This window comes from Marmota flaviventris, chromosome 3 (genome assembly GCF_047511675.1).
Source record: "Marmota flaviventris isolate mMarFla1 chromosome 3, mMarFla1.hap1, whole genome shotgun sequence".
Classification (NCBI taxonomy): domain Eukaryota; kingdom Metazoa; phylum Chordata; class Mammalia; order Rodentia; family Sciuridae; genus Marmota; species Marmota flaviventris.
The window spans coordinates 28997592-29018418 of NC_092500.1; the positions used below are offsets into that span (position 1 = coordinate 28997592).

At 35.3% G+C, this 20827-nt stretch overlaps 2 protein-coding genes across 2 annotated transcripts in view; both read left to right on the forward strand.

Annotated features, from left to right (window-relative positions):
- The window catches only part of Epyc (epiphycan), a 33519-nt gene extending 28305 nt beyond the window's left edge, over positions 1–5214 (forward strand). Inside the window, exon 6 of the mRNA XM_027932786.2 lies at positions 5044–5214. Coding sequence (XP_027788587.1) covers positions 5044–5214 — 171 coding nt within the window. The remainder of the gene's footprint in view (positions 1–5043) is intronic.
- A 7823-nt stretch (positions 5215–13037) lies between these two features.
- Positions 13038–14249, forward strand: Ccer1 (coiled-coil glutamate rich protein 1). Its single transcript, XM_027927257.2, has one exon. The coding sequence runs from the start codon at positions 13038–13040 to the stop codon at positions 14247–14249; it is 1212 nt and encodes a 403-aa protein (XP_027783058.2).
- Positions 14250–20827: the final 6578 nt, after the last annotated feature.

Below are 20827 nucleotides of genomic sequence, written 5' to 3' on the forward strand. Positions count from 1 at the left end.
CATTTGCAAAACATTATGATCTAATAGTTTCTAAATATACTTCATTTTCATCTAAGTGATTAAAATTTGCTGTAATGAAACATTTTTGGTTAAAAATAAATTATTTCTTATTCACATATGACTTTTACTCTACAGTATAATCAATACTCTTTCATAATTTCATCTGTTCCATAGGATAAATGTGCAGAGAAGACATCCATTAAATGCTCAAATAAATGTCATAGTCCAATATTATAAATTTTTAGCACAAAAAGCATAAACCACTCCAAGAAGAGATTTTGCTATGCAAGAATAAGTGTCTAGTTCTTGTGTTTTTCTCTATGGATTCTATAAATATTTACTTCCATTTCTTTCTTTTTTTTCTATTAATATATATTATCTATTATATATGTGTGTTGTATATCATATACATATATACTTACATAATCTTTCCACATTTTAGGGTATTTGTGCATATCTGTCTTGGTCTTCTATATTTTTCTCTTTTGTCAGTTTGTCTAATCATTTTCTTCTATAATCAATATCATTTAATGTATATTCTTTCTTGCCCTCATTCTGTTTCTGGATGACTGTACTTTCTTTCTTTCCCTCTTGAAAGGTGTATTTCTGTATATATTAAGAGTTCTTGCCTTGTGATAAAATGTATGATTTTTCAAGGGAAGCCTCAAAATAAATTTTGAATTTTATTTTCCAATTATTAATTAAATATTATTGCTAATGTCTGAGATGATAATGACCCTATAAAGTAATCAAAATCTCTGATGTTATATTTGAATTTAGAGTGCTTATATGTACAAGATGATATGAAGTTTTAAACTACTAGTCTTTACTTTCACATTCTGACGTTTTGAAAGGTAAAAGTACACATTTTAAAATATTTCACTATAAAGACTACTTCAGCAACATCAAGAATATAGCTGTTTTTAATTTAGATTACTCTTGTGTCCAATCTACATGCACTTTTAATACTCATAAAAATTATCTTTTGATGCATTTGGAAATGTTTGGTCAGCTGAAAGCATAGTAATTAAAAGTGAAGTTTCTGGCAAAACCATATTTTCTGGGTTGAATTTCAAGTACCAGTACTATCTAATATCTGAACTTCTCTGCTTCTGAGTTTTCTTATCTGAAATAGAGATAATATATTGTGTAGGAAGGCTGGGTGGATTAAATAAGATACAGTTTATAAAGTGAGTATTGCAATTACTGGTACATGATTAAAACTTAAATGTGAGGCATAAGTTTTACTTACAACATGTCTATAACCTGATGTTGAGAGCCACAGCCGAAGGGGCCCCAGCAAACTTCCAGCTGCCAGCAATCCAGCTGCCGGCTGATGATTGGCTCACAGCGGCCCTAGCAACATCTAGCTGATTGGCTCCTCGGCCCCAGCAACATCTAGCTGATTTCAGGTTTGGGTACCCCCATGCAATGTAAGGTCTTCATTCCACCTCTTGGAGAAGACAATTTGAAGGGCCACAGGAAGTTATTTGCTTCTTTGAAGCGTTTTCCAACAGTGTAAATTCCAGCTGCCAGCAATCCAGCTGCCGGCTGATGCCTATCAAAGGAACAGTAGAACTAACAGACACTAAATCTGTGTAATTAGTCATAAATATATTATAACACAAAGTGGTTAATACACTAAGAAGGTATGATGAATCACACATTCACCTAGCAAAAGAACCCTAAAATTCATCAAATGATATCTATCAGAAATGAAGACACAAATAGATACTTCAATATTCTACTTTCAACAATGGAAAGACCAACTATCTGCAAGATTAGTAATAAATGGAAGACTTAAGCAACACTAAAAACCAATTTGACTGACCAACTATCTAGAAGATCAGTAATAAATGGAAGACTTAAGCAACACTAAAAATCAATTTGACTGACCAACTATCTAGAAGATCAGTAATAAATGGAAGACTTAAGCAACACTAAAAACCAATTTGACTAACAGTCATTTACAGAACATTCCACCCCATAATATGCATTCTTTTAATGTGCACAAGGAATATATCCTGGGATAAAACACTAACAGACCACAAAATGAATCTCAATGAATTGAAAAGAATTAAAAATAACACAAAATATTTTCTGATTCCAAAGAGTTACATTAAAAACCAATCTCATAGATAACTTGAGAATTTCAGACATCTGGATATGAAATAATATTTTCCTTAAACAATGTTTCAAAAAAGAAATCCTCAGGAAGTTAGGAAAATATCTGAGAAAATAAAAACATAAAAACAACATATTAGAACTTATGGAATGAAGTTAAAGCAGTGCATAAAGGAAAATGTTTAGCCTTGAATGATTATTAAGAAAAACCAGCTCTTCCATCTGGAATAAGTAGAGGGAATTGGTCAAAAAAGATAAAAATAACAAGAATTAGAGCAGAAATAAATAAAGAACAGAAAAATAATAGAGAAAATAAACAAAACTAAAAGTTGGAAATGTTTGGTCAGCTGAAAGCATAGTAATTACAACTGAAGTTTCTGGCAAAAACATTTTCTGGGTTGAATTTCAAGTACCAGTACTATCTAATATCTGAACTACAATTATCAAGAAAAATATCTCAAATTAATAAAGTCAGGAATGTAAAAGGAGACACTATTACCAATCTTACAGAAATTGAGTAATAGGAAATACTATGAACAACTATAAATGTCAACAGATTGGATCAATAAAATGGAAAAACTCAAAAAAGACACAGAATTGACTAAAGAATAAACAGCAATTCTGAATCAATATATAAAAAGCAAAATATATGAACACAGCTATTTGTGAAGATTTTCTGAGAAAAGTCCAATCACATATGATTCTGATTAATTGTATCAAGTGCTTAAATAATTAATACCAATATTTTACAAACTATTCCAAATTATAAAAAATGAAGAAACATTTCCTGACCCATTCTATGAGGCCAGAGTTACCTCAACAACAAAACCAGTCAAAGATATAATTGGAAAAGAAAAATATAGGCCAATATACCTTATAAATATAATACAAATATTCTCAGTAATATATAACAAACAGAATCCACCAAGTGATAAAAATGAATACACAACAAAACTAAGTAGAATGCAAAGCAGTTTTTAAAAATGGAACTATGTAATATACCATATTGATAGAATAAAGGATAAAAGGAACATAATTATTTCAATATATGCATAAAAACCACTTGATAAACTACAGCACCCTTTTATTACAAAATCATTAAAAAGCTTCTAGGAATAGAACTTCCTCAATTAAATAAAGAACATCTGTAAAAAAAATCCACAGCTAACATTATATTTGATGGAGAAATACTGAATATATCCCCCTTAAGATTAGAAACAAGAGAAGTTTAAAATACTGTTTAATCTCTCTACTTCTATTAAACATGCACCTCAAACATGGGCTAGACCAATGAAGAAAAACAAATACAAGAAATGAATAAAATGCCATTCATATTAGAAATGAAATAGTTTTGATATTTTCGAATAACATGATCTTTTACACAGAAAATCCTAAGGAATCCAATAAAAATTGAACTAGAAAATGAGTTCAGTAGAGTGGCAAGTTATAAGATCAACATAAAATATCAATTGTTTTTCTGTAGAGAAGCAATAAATAATCTGAAAGTGAAATTAAGAAACATTTGTTTATAATAATCACAATTTTAACTACCTAAAAATAAATATAAAAAAGAAGTACAAGCCATGTCATGTTAAAATTATAACACATTGTTGGAAGTAAAAAGATTCAAGTATAAATGGGCCTATATTGGTGGATCAGAGGATTTAATATTAAGATGAAAATGCTCCCCAAATTGGGCAACAGATTTTGAATTCAACAAATCCTTATAAATCTACTAAACTTTTGACAAATAAAGTATTTCTGCAACACGTTTTAAAATCTACACACACACACACACACACACACACACACGACATTTCTTTTTAAATCTTGAAAATGTTTTTAAATTTGTTTGAACTGGTGGTTGTGAAACTTTGTGAATATATTAAAAATCATACAAGTGAACATTTTAAGTGTAGATAATATGAAATACATTCAATAAAACTATTTTAAAAACTCAGTCCTGGGCCCTGAGCATCCTTCTGTTATTTTCTTTCCCATTCCTTTACTTACCTTCAGCCCAGCTGACTTAAAGGTAAAATGCTAAGAATAACATTCCATGCTGCCTCCTCAGGATTTTGAACTTCATATTCTCTTGAATTTCCTTTGCTTGGTTCCTCCTATGTCTTCCCAGCTTGTAGATTCAAACAGCAACTCTTTATTCCCGAACTCACACCAGCCGTCTACAAACACGTTCTGGGGAAATCCACGTTCTCTGCCCAAATCCACGTTCTCTGCCCAAATCCACCTCCACTGTGCTTCTATCTCCAAAATATACTGTCTGAATCCCGTGAGAACTCAAGGGGAACTCAGGCAGCAGGATACGCCCTATTCCCAGGAGGAATAATCTTAAACCTTAAACCTGGAACCTAAACTGGGAACGCCCTAAACACGATTATCTTAAAACCGGGAACACCCTAATCTGCCTTGGTCCTTGAGCAAGGTCACCTACATTCAATGTCGCTGCAACATGTCAGCAACATGGGGTACGCTGGCAAGGAAATTGTCATACCTACTTGGCTAATGGCTCCCAGCACATATTCTCTTGAATTTCCTTTGCTTGGTTCCTCCTATGTCTTCTAGTCATTCTATTCTCAGTTCAATTGATACTTCTGAGAATATATTTTTCTCCTTTTTTCATAGTACTCATCATTTTGGGAAAAAAATTTTATTTAAAAATTTGCTCTTACCTACTTATAGCATCCTTTTTAAAGTATAAGTTCGATGAGGACAAGAGAATATCTCCTTTGTTATTTGATGCATCCTCATTCCTTAGAAAGTGCTTGTATATAGTAACTGCATAATATGTACATTTTACTGAGGGAAGGAACAGAATAAAAACAAAGGTGAGGCAAAATAGACTATGATATCAATCAATACTAATGATATGCAATATATTATTTATTTTCATCTTTTTAGAATAATAACATTCTGGAGATGCATGAAGATACCTTCTGCAATGTTAAAAATCTGACTTACATCCGTAAGGCACTAGAGGACATTCGGTTGGATGGAAACCCTATCAACCTGAGCAGAACTCCTCAGGCATACATGTGTCTACCTCGTTTGCCCATCGGGAGCCTTGTGTGATTTCAGATAATTATGATGCTCACCACAACAAAATATTTTTTTCTGCTTTCTTCAGAAACAAAGCTCAGCATGAAACTTTCAAATTGCATTCCAAAAGCTGATATGATTACACAAAATGCAACTCAAAGTGTTAATATATGATGAAAATTTAGTAATTTAAGAAAACATCAGATAAGGAATAAACCTACAAACTATTCAGAAAGAGCAAAACTAAATGACAGAACCAATTTTATAGATATTCTTAAAAATCAATTATAACTTACAAGTGTTAGGAATGCATATGTTAATTCAAAATTAAGTATATAATAAAGAAAATTTTTAAATTGAACATTAGCTATGTAGCTAGAATTTAGATGTTTTTTCATTAAACTCTTCTATTCCTTTTTTAGTTTTCACTAACACATGCTTTCTCCTATTTTGTTAAAGAGCATAAAGAAAAATAATAAATATGTTTGAAAATTACAGTGGCCTTGTGGGAAAATAGCTGTTATACTCCAATTATATACATAAATAATACATATAACTCCAGTTTTTGAATGGTGATATTTTCATTTAAATTTTCTGTTAAGTCGTTTTAGACTTTTGCCCACCTGACTGGTTATTTGGTCTATTTCTGTGTCTGCAAAAAAGTAAAATATAGAAAATGGAAAAGAGATGATAATCACACCAGGAAATAAGGAATACTTTGCAAGATGAGTTGAGCTTCTATAAAATTAAAGTCATGATTGGGCTGGGGATGTGGCTCAAGCGGTATCTGAAACACAACAAAAAAATATCTATAAAGTGTGAGCTTCCTTTCAGCTGCAAAATACTAAGTTCCACTTACTGAAAATAATGTTTTCTTGTATCCCTTATAAAGTTTTCCCTGAGAAACAAAAACTTATATAGAAGTTAATATCTTCATTTGTACACAAATAGATATGTGTATGTGCCACTTGAATATACATATATCCACGGCACGTGTGTGTGTGTGTGTGTGTGTGTGTGTATGAAAGCATGCATTTAAAGTACAAGTGATACTAACTACTAACTATTCTGAACCTTGTTATTTTCATTTTAAAATAGTTCTTGATGATATTTCCATATCAGCACAACTCTACTGATTCTGAAAACTATACATAATTCCATTACAGAAATATATGTATTTGCACTTAAAACCATCAAAACTGTCAAAATTCTCTTTGCTTAAAAATAAATAATTTTGTGCACATGTAAGAATACATAAAGTAGAATTTGGAGTCAAATATTATTATTTTACATTTTAACAAATGTTACTAAATTTCCTTTAAAATATTACACCCACATTTTCATCTACAGTGTGGGAATGATACCTGATTCTGTACTACCTTACTATAATACTTTAATATCAAACTATTCTACCACTGCATAATTTATTTCTGAATTAATACATTATAGTTAAAATGAGATAATTATCAGTACCTTCAAACATTTAAAAATACCCTATTTTTTCAATTGTCTCTTTTTCAATCAATTACTTTACAATATCTAAATTATCTGAATTTTTTCTTATTGCTCAACATCATTTGCTGTATGTCATTATTTATAGTTACTGGAGCTAAATCCAAAATTTCTATAATGTAACAATTAGAGAATACTCCTCTAACATATATCCACTTTAGGTATATAAATATTTTCTTGATTCAATCTAAAAGTATGGTGCCAATATGTGTCTAATAATGAAAAAGTATGTGATAAATTTTCTTGAACCCTAGGGAGGAAAAGTAATCATGACTTTTTTTAAAGAGAGAGAGAGAGAGAAGAGAGAGAGAAATTTTTAATATTTATTTTTCAGTTTTCGGTGGACACAACATCTTTCTTTTATTTATTTTTATGTGGTGCTGAGGATTGAACCCAGTGCCCCGCGCATGCCAGGTGAGCGCGTTACCGCTTGAGCCACATCCCCAGCCCAATCATGACTTTAATCAGACTTTGAATACCCCCAAAACTGAACATCTTAACAATCCAAACATCAAGTACCACAAACCAGTGACATTTAAAAACTGATTTTTTGCTTTGTCATTTTAGATACACACCCTCATAGCTACATTACTGTGAACCAGACTAAATATTAATAATAAATAAAAAATATTAATTCCGTAAAGAATTAAAAATAGCAAAATTATATATATGTTATATGTTATATAACAAAAAGTACAACAAGACTCTTGGCTTAAACTATACCCATTTATTATCTGACACTTCTCTTGATTGAAGTTCCTTTTGACTTGTGTAAGTTCTCTACTTGGGAATTTATCACACTGAAATGCAAGTGTCCTTGGCTGAGCTCTTTCTTGGAGATATGGAATCAACCCACATCCAAACTCATTTAAAAGGCTGGAAGAATTTGTTCCTGTGGTTGCAGGACTGAGGTTCCTAATTCCTGGCTATCAGCCAAAGGCACTTCCCATCTTCTAGAGGACACCCATCCCTAATTACAAGGTAACTTCCATCTTCAAAAATCTAATAATAGCACTTTGAATCTTACTTAGCTTTCTAATCTCTCTGATGTACTCTTCTATTCAAAGACAAAATCTTTCTTTAAAGTTCTCATTGTTAGGGTTACACCCACCTGGTTAACCTTCATACTTAAGGTCAACTGCTTTGGGACTTTATATCTGCAAAAAAAATTTTAAGAATACTTTGATGAATGTTTGAAGAACAGAGGTCAGGAATCCTAAATAGCCATCTTTAAAATTTTGCTTATCATATCTCCAAGTCCTAGTAGTAGTAGTAAGCAAATGGTAACTCCCCGTGGGTGATGACTTCTTTTTCTATCCTTAAATCTTCCTAGAAATGCACAGAAAATATCAATGGTAGCAATGTCAATAATAAGGAACATTGGTAACATTTAATGAATCAAGTTTATGTGATTACACACTCACAAGGCTACTTTGCAGTTGCTGTTTACCAAGAACTGTAGAAGGGAGAAGTGCTTATTTAGAGCCTTGAAATGAAATGACTATATTTTAGCAATCTTTCTAACTAATCATACTTAAGTGGCCATTTCAAACATATCACATTGTTCCTTGACAGCTCTAACTTTACAACTGACCTCTAAGCAAACACAATGTATGTGTCTTAATAATACTATTTATTGCCCTAAATTGCTACATGTCAGTTTTCCTTTATATATTGCAGACTTTTTTTTCCAAGGGGAGGAGGTGCATTCTACTGCTCCGGAATATTTTATACTTTAAAATTAAGCAAACTTGTCCAGGTTACAATTTCTATCTAATCATTACTGAGTACACATGGTTTTGAGGTGTTATAACTAGTATAATTTTTGTCAGTTCTCTGAAAATCTTGAGTTGCTGTAGGATTACTAATATCAGAAGGTGCCAGCAAATAATACCTACACACAGTAATATGACGAGTTTAAAATTGACCTCTTCATTTTTCTTTAAAGGTGTCAAAACACTCTTTGTAATTATCACAAAACTAACTTTCTCTTTAAAATTTTCCTTAAAATGATTTGATGTTTCATTAGTGGGAGATATCATAATAGTGTTCCCTGATAGACAAAACACTTCATAGTATTGCAAACTAGCCCCTCTACTTCCCAAATTAACAAGAGAAAGAAATTGAAAATTTTGAAATTCCTTAGCTCACCTTTGAAAAGCTAGAAAAGCTTACTATCTTGCACTTAGTCTCTGTGACCACAAGATGGGGCCAACCTTTTTAAAAACTCCTGTATGGGGCTGCAGTGGAAAAAGGTAAGCCTCTGACCATGCATAATATGCTCTAATCACTTATTTATATTTGTATCACATAGAGCAGCATTAGTTGCATAGGTTGATCTAAAAATTATTTATCGAATTTCATTATCTAACAAAATATATCACTTATACCAAATTTCTTTCTGGAGAATTTCATTTATAGATTTAATCAGCTGAGGTTAGTTTCTTTGAAAGTCAAATTTAAAATGCTTAAATCTAATAGGTATGCCCAATTTCACTTTGCCATAAGAATGATAATTACTATTGTCCATATAGAATATTTTAAAAATGGAATTTGTGATAAAATTTTTCAGTGAGGAGTTCACTTGTCATAGTTTGCTTTGGGTATGGATGCTTACTGGCTGAATTTTGACTGAGCTACTACTGCCACCAAGTGTTTGAATTCATTCAAGTCACATAAATGAAAAAAAAAAGAAAAAAGAAAGAAAGAGGGGTTGGGGATGTGGCTCAAGTGGTAGCGAGCTCGCTTGCTGAAAACTAAAAAATAAAAATATTAAAATTCTCTCTCTCTCTCTCACTCTCTCTCAAAAAAGAAAAAAAAAGAAAGACACCACACCAAGATTATAATGTTTTTAACTTACATGAGCTTAATGCTCTCTTTGCACATCATAAAGCATAGTATAACCTATATCAACATACAGCATTTACTGGAATTTCACAATGCCAACATCATTAAAAGTTTCCAAATAAATTGGTGATTGGGGACTATAAAGGATATATTTTAGACATTTTACTGGATTTACTTTACATATATGGCAAACTGACTAGAAGGTCACCGCCCCCAATGATTTTCTGCTTTCCAGTGTTCATAGTTTTGTGTTTCCCAGCAATCACCCATGCCACCTTTTGCACCTTTTGTGCTGGCATCTCTGAGCCTTCCTTTGAACCAAAAGAATGGCAAAGATGATGAATGGCATAAATGTCACATCCATGATTATGATAAAAACGTACACAGTATCTATGTGTGCATCTTCATCTGACGAAGAAGAACTAGGGAGATACTCTTTCAGGGCTTGATGAAGTGAGCATCTGTGTTAAAGAAGCCTATAGAAAGGAACTATGGGCAATATCAAGAATCTAACTTTGATCTCTTGTGGGTGGCCTCTGCATCCTAAATGTGGCTTCCAGCCAACAGACAGCAAAAAGGAAGGGCCCTCATCATAGATCCACAAGTAAATGAATTCTCCTTTAACATGAATGATCTTGGGAGTATATTTTCCCAAACTGTGCCTCTGGAAGAGGACCCAAAATAGCCAACACCTTGATTACAGCTTGTTTGAGATCCTGAGTAGAGAGCTTGGCTAAGCTATTCTAGGTCCTCTGGGAAGGAAGAGATAAACAATGTATGTTGTTTTAAGCAACTAAGTTTATGGTAACTTTTAATGCAGCAACAGAAAACTAATACAGAATATAATAACATAGTAAATATATTTCATTTTGATATTGAATTAGAATATTTCATTTAACAGTATAATAAGAATATAGGTCATTTAAAAGTGTGTCTTTAAAAATTCTTCAATTGGATTTCTGTTATATTTAACATACTCTGGTGGTAAACTGTGATATAGCAGAGCATTAAAAAAATCTGTAGTATAATCCCAATCTTATAAAAATGTAAAAATTATAAATCACACCTAGCTGATTCACATAAGAAGAGTTGAGTATGACAATATTGATTTTAATAGGGAAAATGAATAACAAAGATAAGCCAATATTGTATGTAGAAAAGTCAGCTGATCAAAACATGATGCACTTAATCATCTGTAAAATCAATCAATCATGATTGTTTTAATATTTTGTAGTTGTCAATGGATCTTTTATTTATTTTTATCTATCTTTCTATTTATCTATCTTTCTATCTATTTATTTATTTATATGAGGGCTGAGGATTGAACCCAGGGCCTCACACATGCCAGGCAAGCTTACTACCACTAAACCACAACTCCAGGCCCCTAATCATCATTTTTAAAAAACAAAAAGAGAGTAATGAGAATTTCATTACAGTAATATGGTCAATTTCTTAAAGGTCTCAATTAAAACCCCTATAGTATGACATATGTCCTTAGAAAAATAAGCCCAGACAACCACAATTCATTTTGAGGTAAGTAGAGCAGGTTAAACTGCCAAAGGTATGAGTCTGCATTTAGAAGGGGTAGCTGAAGGCTACTAGGGTCAGCACTCTGCATTTGAGTCAAGAAGTTTTATCTTCAGCAAACCAAAGAGCAAGTGCAATTGAGTGAAGCCTGTGGAGTCCAGAGGTCCCAAGGTAACTCTGGACTCCTGATCCAAGAACCCCCATACTGTTCTCAGTTTCCAGCCAGCAGTGCATAAATGACCTTTGCAAGCTTCAGGACTTTCACAAATTTTGCTTCCCTAGGATTTAATGGATGGAAGTTCCAGTAATCAGTTTTCTATTTTTCACAATTTTATTCACTACAGAAAAGTAATAAAGGGAGATAAATACTCTGGGTTCGTTTTCTCTAGGATCACACTTAGTGAGCCTTGATATTTCTACAAAGTGGGACAAGGAAAGAACACAGGGTGGTAGGGATGCCTATTGTTACATCATCCACAAAGATAAGTGTTCTTACATATACTGAAGTAGCCCTGAAGTAGTTAAGTATGGTAATGATGATAACTAAGTAATGATGTATTTATGGGTATTATACGAAGTGCTTTAACGAAATACCTTATTTAATCCTTCACACAATCCTGTTAATATAACAGAACCAGACTAATGGTATGGGCAAAGAACCTGAGCCTTAGGAAGGTGAGCTGAAGTTGAATTACATCTAGCTAAATCAAAACTCACATGCTTAACGATAATACTTCTAAAACTCCCAAAGTATACTATAAGGTCAGTGAAGGGACAAACGGAGACATAATCAGAATATTCCTATTCTCAAGAACAAACCCATGATGTAACAATGTTTCTTTAGTCAACGTATGCATATGGTATTTTACAATTCGCAAAATACTTTCCAATACGTTTTACATTTACTTTCATAAAAATCCTATTTAAGTTGGGTTGGTAGTATAGCCATGTCATTAAGAACTCCGAGTTAAAAAAAGATTTAGTCTTAAATACTATCCCTGAAGTTCATTAGCCCCACAACCTGGGGTAAAATAACCCCCCAGTTCCCTAATCTTTGAAATATGGTAACAATGTATCAGAAGACAAGAAGATTAAGTGCCATAAGCACACCTGCACTCAGTACACACACTCAATACATGTTTGTAATCTGTTCAAATATGATGAATCCCGAACCCCCAAAAGATGTAAAAATATTTATTTGTCTATACCCGAGTTCTCCCACCCTTGCCCAGGTTCAGTTGAAAGTCCATCTTCCACATCCCTGATCCGCAAGATGATACAAAAGGATCAAACAAACTCCCTAAAGTGTTGCTTGGGTTGGGCAGCATAAAACCAGTCCCAGCCTCTCCCCCAACACCCCTCAAACACTGCGTCACAAGCCCCTTGCGAATGTTCAAGGCACACCTAGTCCAGGCCGGAACCCCGCCTCCACACGCACGGATGGCCCTCTTGATCCCGATTGGCTGTCGTCCTGGGCAACCGAGGACGCGGTGGGCCGTGAGGGCCCCCCAGCCGGTATTTAAAGGCTGTGGCTGGCTGTGGCCTCTCAGTCCGGCCAGGACCGCGACGGTGAAGCACCTGGGTTGAGAGGGAGTGGCAAGGTAACGCGCAACCACTAGCTCCCCGGTCCCCAGCCCAGGCCTCTGCTGAGGCGGGTGTGTGTTGGGACCCGGGAGCAGCTGTCACTGCGTGTCACCAACCAACACCTTCCTCCCCCACCATCCTTACCCAGCCCCAGTCCCACTCAACCCACCTGGGCAAGACAACCCAGGTGCGAAGGACAAGAGATAACTACGAGCAAGCGGTGAAGAGGGGGGGCCTCCTGGAAAGAGACGAAGGCAGGATCCCAGCCACAGGCATGTGGTCATCCTCAGACGCAAGCTGAGGAGGTTCTTCAAACCATCGGATCTGGCCAAACTTGGCAGCTTCTAGGACGCTACTATTTAGACCTCTTGGGGGCTCCCTGAACCATGACCCAGACCCTCTACAACAAGGAGGACCCTCTTAACCTGGGCGGCGGCTGGTCATCCCCTGCCCCCTTACACACCTGGTCATCCTGCCATGGAAGGCGCCGAGGCGCTCCGATTTACAAGCGGCGGTACCGCTATGGCCCCAAGGCCGAGTATGAGCCTCCCAGGAAAAAGCCCAAGCAGCACTACGGTCCAGGCCCGTGGTTCCAACCTCCCCGACGGCCCTGTTGGGCCATGTACTCCAACTGGGGGCGTTGCGGAGGGCCCTGGTGCCCACCTCCCGCAGGATTCCGGAAGCCCCCCTACCAGATGCACATGATCCGGGTGTATGGTCTGCACCCACTCTGCCCTTGCTGCTGCTCTTGCTGGCGTGGGCCCTGGAATCCAGGCTGGGCAAGGCCTCCAGGCAGGAAGAAGCGCTGGGGCCGCAGAGGCCGCGGCCTACGCCGCCACCCTAGCCGCTCCTCCCCAAAGAGCCCGCCGGCCGATGCGAGCACTTTGCTGCGGCCTGTCAACCTGTATGGGTGGCGCGCGCCAGGCATGAGAGCGCCACGGAACACCACCCAGTTCATTATGAACCAGATCTACGAGGACATGCGGCAGCAAGAGAAGATGAAGCGCCAGCAGGAGGCGCTACGAGTGCAGCAAGCCCAGGCTGAAGGCTTGGCGTCCCCGGCCGGCTCCACCGGAAATGACGCGCCCCCTAGCGGCGGTGAGGAGGACTCGGAGCTGCAGGAAACTTTGTATAGCTTCATGCAGAATCCCTCTCTAGTCTTCAGTCCTGCCCCAGAGGAGGAAAAGCAGTCTCCCAACGCGCAGCTGGTGGAGGAAGAGGAAGAGGAGAAAATTGAGGATGAGGAGGAGTGTGACGAGGAGCTGTGTGATGGAAAGGAGGAGGGTAGTGAAGAGGAGGAGGAAGAGGAAGAGGAGGCAGAGAATGGAGAGACAGAAGAAGAGGTGGATGAGGAGGAGGTGGATGAGTCTGAACAAGGAGAGGAGGATGAAGAGGAGGGAATGGAAGAGGAGGGCCTGGAGGAGGAAGAGCAGAGAGAGGATGAAAATCACTTGAATCTGGAAATGCCTTTGTCAATCCTAGTAGGGGAAGAAGAAGAGAGAAAGAATTTTATAGACTATACTTATTTAAGCACAGAACAGATTATTCCCAAAGTGCCACAGGAAGCTCTCTTCACGGTACAAGACATTAACCACTAGACATCTGGAAGGGAATTGAGGAATGGGATGGAACTGAGTTTTGAGGCTAAGATCGATTAGCAACTTATTAAAAACTAATTTAAAAGTGAGTTCCATTAATAAACATATCTATGTAAACCCCTTCTTTGGCCACTATAAAATGCTTAAACATTGGTGTGTTGGTGTATGACTATGGGTGGGGGTGGGGAGCTTTCAAATATTTTATTGCAAGTGATTAAAGGCCAAATATTTTATTGCTACAGTTTGAATAGTTTCATTTGCTCTTTTCTCCTCTAGACAATTGAGTGTTTTTATTATGGCAATGCTGATCTGATTCATGCAATTTAATGACCTTGGTATCAAATGACCTTGGTATCAACAAATATTTCGACTGTTATGTGGTTAAGCACATAAGATGGCTATTGAATGTCTACTTGTGCTCTTAAAGACATTTTAAAACCCAATTTTTCTACATTATTTTTCCTTGTAGATTTTCTACCTTCAGAGTTCACTTTTGAGGGTTGTATTTTGGTAACCCCATTTTCAGTCATTTGTGGCATTGCTCATTTATATTCCTTATTCAACAGTGCAATGGATCTTCCTCAGAAGAACATGAAGTTGCTTCTGTGGAACTGGTTATCTGCCATGGCCTCAACAATCCATAATCCATGCATGGAGAGGATTCCCCATGGTCAGAAGTCAACTTGCACATCTAGTTAAAATCCAAGGTAACTGCAAACAATGGAACATAGCTTTGGTTTTGAAACCTTGTTCCTGGATATATTCCTTGCCTAAGTCCAGAGGAATCATAAAACTAGGTTTTTTGCAGAATGGATTTATAAGAAAAGATTATCGACCTTTTGGGGGTGGAATACCTTATTTTGTTTCCCAGTTTAAAAAAATGATGAATAAAATGAGACGTGTATGAGCTAGATTCTGATATCTAACAATTACTTGTGAAGAATATATCATAAAGATATCTTTTGCCCAAACACTTGTAGGAAGTAACACATTTCTTCCTAGACACTTAATAAAATGTTCTATCCATAGCATACTTCCAGAATATCCCTTGATGAAGAATTTGAACCTGCCTTCTCAAATACCATGATGAACTATGCTGCTTAGTTGGAACCACATTTAATAATTGCTGGTTGAAGAGAAGACTACATTGATATTTACCAGATGTTGATTTTCACTCATATATTTCACTTTTTTTTTTTGCAGCTTTCAAGAAAACAATTTTAAGCTGTTGAATAAAAATAAAGTACACATTCTCATTTATTTTATCAAAAATCTATGTAGCAGTGCTTTGGTGTCCAACAGGATGAACAAAAGAAATGAAATTAAAATACTTTAGGAATCTTACAATTGCACTAAATATTCCAAATTAAAGCAGTGGATGACCAGTTTTATATTTTCCAATGTTCAGTTTTTCAATGACCATCAAAGTGCCTTTCTATTACTGTTCTAATATATACAAATAGAGGCAATCCAAGAATGATGCTACTGATAATACTGGTCAATAAATCCTAACAAATATTCAAAACACCAAAATAATCACTAGGTTAAATGTAAGTATGTTCTTATGAAGCCCTTTAATTTATGATTGAATTTCTTAACAGTCACATGTAGACAATTCAGTTTCTTCTGGCAAAAGATTCCACTTTAAAAAATGTAAAAATATAACAAAGCATTATTCATTATTCATTGTAAGGGATATAAACATTAACAATGCTGCAGGAGTTTACACTTTTTACCATTGACCATGATTGAACATACATGGAACTGCTAGGGACCAAGTACTATGAATAGTGATAAGGAGAAAACGGTAAATCAACAAAATAGAAAGGAGAGACATTAAAATAAGACAAATTGGCCATTGCAATAATTCTGAAGCAAACCACTATGAAAGCATAAATCACAGGGAATCCAACAGTGCATCTGGGATGTCTACTTTGTGGGAAGAGGGAGCACTGAATCTAAAGGCCAATAGCTGGGAGAGAGTGGGGGGCATTGAGGAACTGAGGACAGAAAGACTAGAGTCTCTGGAAGGAGCAGCCAATGAAAAGTAAGAGAGGTAGGCAGAAGCCATATCTTCTCATTCCTGTGCTACTCATGCCTTCTGAAATAGACACTCGCAAAAATTAAAGAAGTCATTGATGATTCATCACCTATTTTTTTAGTAGATAAATATTGTTATGATCCCTTTCCTGATCCTATGGACTATGAAATGATTAAATCACAAGGGTTAAGAGTGTTTTAATCAATTTTGCATCTTTGTGACCAAAATACCTGACAAGAACAACTTGGAGGAGGAAAAGTTTATTTTGGTTCACGGGTTCTGAAGTCTCATTTCATGGTTTTTAGTTCTAAGGCAGAAGCATCAGGGCAGAAGGACACCAAAGAGGAAAGCTGCTCGGCTCCTGATAGCTGGGAAGCAGAGAATCTCCAAGGCCACACCTTCAGTGACATACCTCCTCAGCCAAGACTGGCTTGCCTGTAGCTTTTAAAATCTCCCAGTTAATCCATTTAATTTACTAATCCATCAAATGGATTGACCTAGTGATGAGGTCAGAGCACTCACAACTGAGTAATTTCACCTCTGAATATTGCTGTATTGCATAGCACATGAGCTTTGGGAGCACATTCCAGATCCAAATCAGAACATAGGAACTGGCATTTCAGTATCCCCATCATTACCCTTCTCAGTTACTTTCTCTCCCACTATCTTTAATGAAGGGATCCTAGGGTTTGATGCTTAGCATGATTGGAGCACCTAGTTCTTAGCTCCTAGTGAAAACTCTGCAAAGCTTATTTGGTACAACTTGATAATTCAGTAGACACTGAAATATTAGTATGGGTTCAGAATAAACCCAGTCTTTAGTTTTAGAAGTAAGTATCCTCTTGAAGAAGAAACAGTTTTCCAAAAGAATCATTATTCTTAAAGTCATTCAAAAGTCGATGGGAGTGGATACAGTGATACAGAGGTACCACTTAGGTATTTCAAAAAATAAGGTTTAGAAGGCCTAAAATAGATAAGCATTTTTGCTACTTTTCTGAGGGTTTTTGTTTCCTTGTGACTGACAGCATTTTTTTTAAATTTACCTTCTTTACTTTGTCTCCACAGTAACTTGGATTTTTTTCTGTGAAAATATTAACCCTCTAAAGATGGTAAATATAGTTGACATTTAGAGATCAATTTTGAGCTCTGAATATGATTTCATAAAATTTTATAACATCTGTAAATAAAGAAGACAGTATTTCTATCTTATTTAGTGCCATTAAAATAAACACAAGAGGTAAAATAACCAATCTCTTGCCAGCTATACTAACTCTACAAATCTGGGAAATAGGTGATATAAACTTCACCTCAAAGGTAATTTTGAGTCAGACTAAATATGAAGGAAACAGTTTCCTTAAATGTTTTATGCTGTTTTAGTGGTATAAAAAATGGTGCATTCAGCTATGTTGTTGGGTATCACACAGATTTGTATTAATGTAAAACAATTTTAATGCTTCTGAATCCCTTAGGCCTTGATTTTCAGTGTATTATCAAAATCAAAGTGTGGCTGCGTTTTAGCTACTTTGGTAATAGCATTTTTTCCCTGTATTCCCTTAGTTTTAGATAGTTGACAGAACAAAGTTCAATATCAAGGTCAGCTGATGGAAGAGGAGGATTTGATCATGTGATAGGAAGACCAGGATGTGTATTGCACTGCTGACCAAGTGCCCTGTGGCAGTAGCCAATTGCCTTAAGTCTGTTTCCTCTCACGTAACAAATAACACTTCACTATCACTTGGGTCTATGTCAAGACCAGGTACCCAATATTGATGAAGAACTGTACTACTGTCTATAAATCAGTGTTAATCATTATATTCTGAATTGCTTTTTATAATAAATTATCCCAATTAAATTTTGAGAACAAGATCAATTTAGATTCAATAGCACTGCCTAGGAAATCTCATCTTATTGCAATTCTATTGGACTGAGATATTCAAATATTTTTGTGAAAACCCTGCAATTTTGAGAACAAGATCAATTTAGATTCAATAGCACTGCCTAGGAAATCTCATCTCATTGCAATTCTATTGGACTGAGATATTCAGATATTTTTGTGAAAACCCTGAACTAAGCATGAACCCTGAAATTTAGTTTCATTTCTGGTAAAATTGTACAAATGCAGTCAGGGTCCTACTGCTTTGATGCTTAAAGGTAAGGTCCACAAACCAGCAGAATTTGTACCGCCTGAGAAATTGTTAGAAATACTTAAGTTTAGGTTCACCAGACCTATTGCATTAGGATATGCTTTGTAACTGTCTCTAAGACACAGGCATGCCACTGAAGACCTAAAAAACATGGTTTACAGTTAAGTCTATTCTAGAAACCTCATGAGAATTTAATGATTAAGATGGTAGTTTGTGCATTCAAGGTTCTGTCATTTACAACCTATGTGACCTCAAGGATATTACCCCAATTCTTTTCTTTGCATTTTGTTTCCATCTATATATAGTAACTACAACATGAGAATAAATGAGCAGATACTTACCAAGGACTCAGAAGAGTGACATTCAACAGTTATTAGTTAAAAGTATTCAGTAAATGCACAAATGTACATTGATATGTGGTGCCTAAATGTTATTTGTTAGTGACTATAAATGACTACATAGCAACTATAAATTAGAAATCTCTCAAAATAATTAACACCATTACTTATGAACTCTACTGTTTTCCCTGGGATAACTGCAATCAGATACATCACTTTGAGCTACATCACTTTGAGCTACATCAAACTATGAGAAACAATTAAATTTCTAGAGCTGTACTCTTTTCCCACATAACATTTTATGTCTTTTAAAACACCCCATCATTCTTGCCTTGAGGTCAATTAAGTGTCCTTTATTCTTATAGCTGACAGCTGACATTAATGTCCTAATGGCTGGTGCTAAGAGTTATAATTTTCCCCCAATAAGCAGTGAATACTAGAATTTAGTTTTTCAAAATTGAAATGCATGCATCTATCTGTAATACTTAAAGAAATCATGTATTAGAGGTTAATATATGCAAGTCCTAAGAAGACAATCATTGATTAATATTTATGTATATGTGTATCAATATACATATATTTGGTTGATAAAAATTCCTAATTGGAATAAATTGGTTTAATTGTGGTACTTGTCATATATTAAAAAAAGTAAAATCAGAATTTTATGTTAGGGAGGTAATGATAAGAATTTATAGGCAATTTATAAATGTATAACTGGATATGATTAATCTTACAAATTAATTAAAATTATATTTCATGCTACAATTAAAGTAAGCTAATTATAAACATACATATAAAGGCAAAATGATGTTAAATACCTGCCATAAGTCATCTATAGAACACTTTAAACTTTCAGAATACAGACCTTGGATTTCAAAAAAACCTCTGAGCATATACAACAAGCATTTTTGCCATACATTAACATTTTTGAAATGTATAACCACTCTGAGAACTAACTCCTTATTTACCTTTTACAAATGAAGGATGTGGAATTTGAAGAAAACTGTTTCATGACCCAAGTTCTCTATTTTTATGTCAAGGTTATGGGTTCACCATGTCATTTGAACATATCTTCCTGTGGTCTTACATAAAACAGCCTATCCAGAAAAAAAAAAAAAAAAAAAAAAAAAAACTTCATTTATATTTGACCGGAATTCCAAGTAGGATAGAACAAGATTGTGATCCCTTCAATGTGAAATTTATAAAAGGCACTGCAAAAAGAGATACTGAAATCCCTGTGTCATAATTCATATGCTCATATGTAAGGTTACCTCACTCTTGCCAGGCTGCTTATCTGGGATCAAATGTCTTAAAATGGGAGTAGTTTTTAATGGGTGAAGAGGAGCTAAAAGTAATTTATTTGCAGCAAGCAAGACCCAGAAGTACAGCTTAGGATGTATTACTCTCCTTATTCATGGTTCCATTGTAATATGCAGTTGTTCTATTACTGGGGACAGGGAAGGAGTATTGGAGACCATTGCATTCCTGAAACAAACTACATTCAAATAATTTTTTAGAAATGCTGCACATGAAGAATACTTGCACTGACGAATACCTTCCATATAATAATTACAGAATTTAACTTTCAGTGGCCAACCATTTTAGAAAATCTACTTAATACTTACATCTATATATAAATATAGGTACACAGTAGAGTTCCTCCAAAAGAAAAAACCCTATAGTCACAAGGATGCCCCACAGGAGGAAATGAGAGTTGCCCTCCTTGAGTAATGGGCTGATACAGCCCATTATTCTTACCTAGAACCTATGTTCTACGTAAGAATAGTTAGAATTTGTAGCCCCTAGTGCTTTTAAAGAATTTTCTAGGGCCATCTCTCCACTTGTAGAGTGAATCTACATTAGTATGAGAACTGATGTCCAACTTGAAGATCATGAAAGTATTTCTAACTCTGAATTCCAACTACTGTAGAATATTAAAATACAAATAACTTTAAATCAAAGACTTGAAAAATTTGTATTGAAACATTATCAGTTGAATCTCTCCTTCATTTTATGGAAACAATATGTTAATATTTCATATGTGAAGATCCCATG

Coding starts and splice junctions, on each gene's coding strand:
- Ccer1 (XM_027927257.2), top strand. CDS start 13,038: ATGACCCAGACCCTCTACAACAAGGAGGACCCTCTTAACCTGGGCGGC.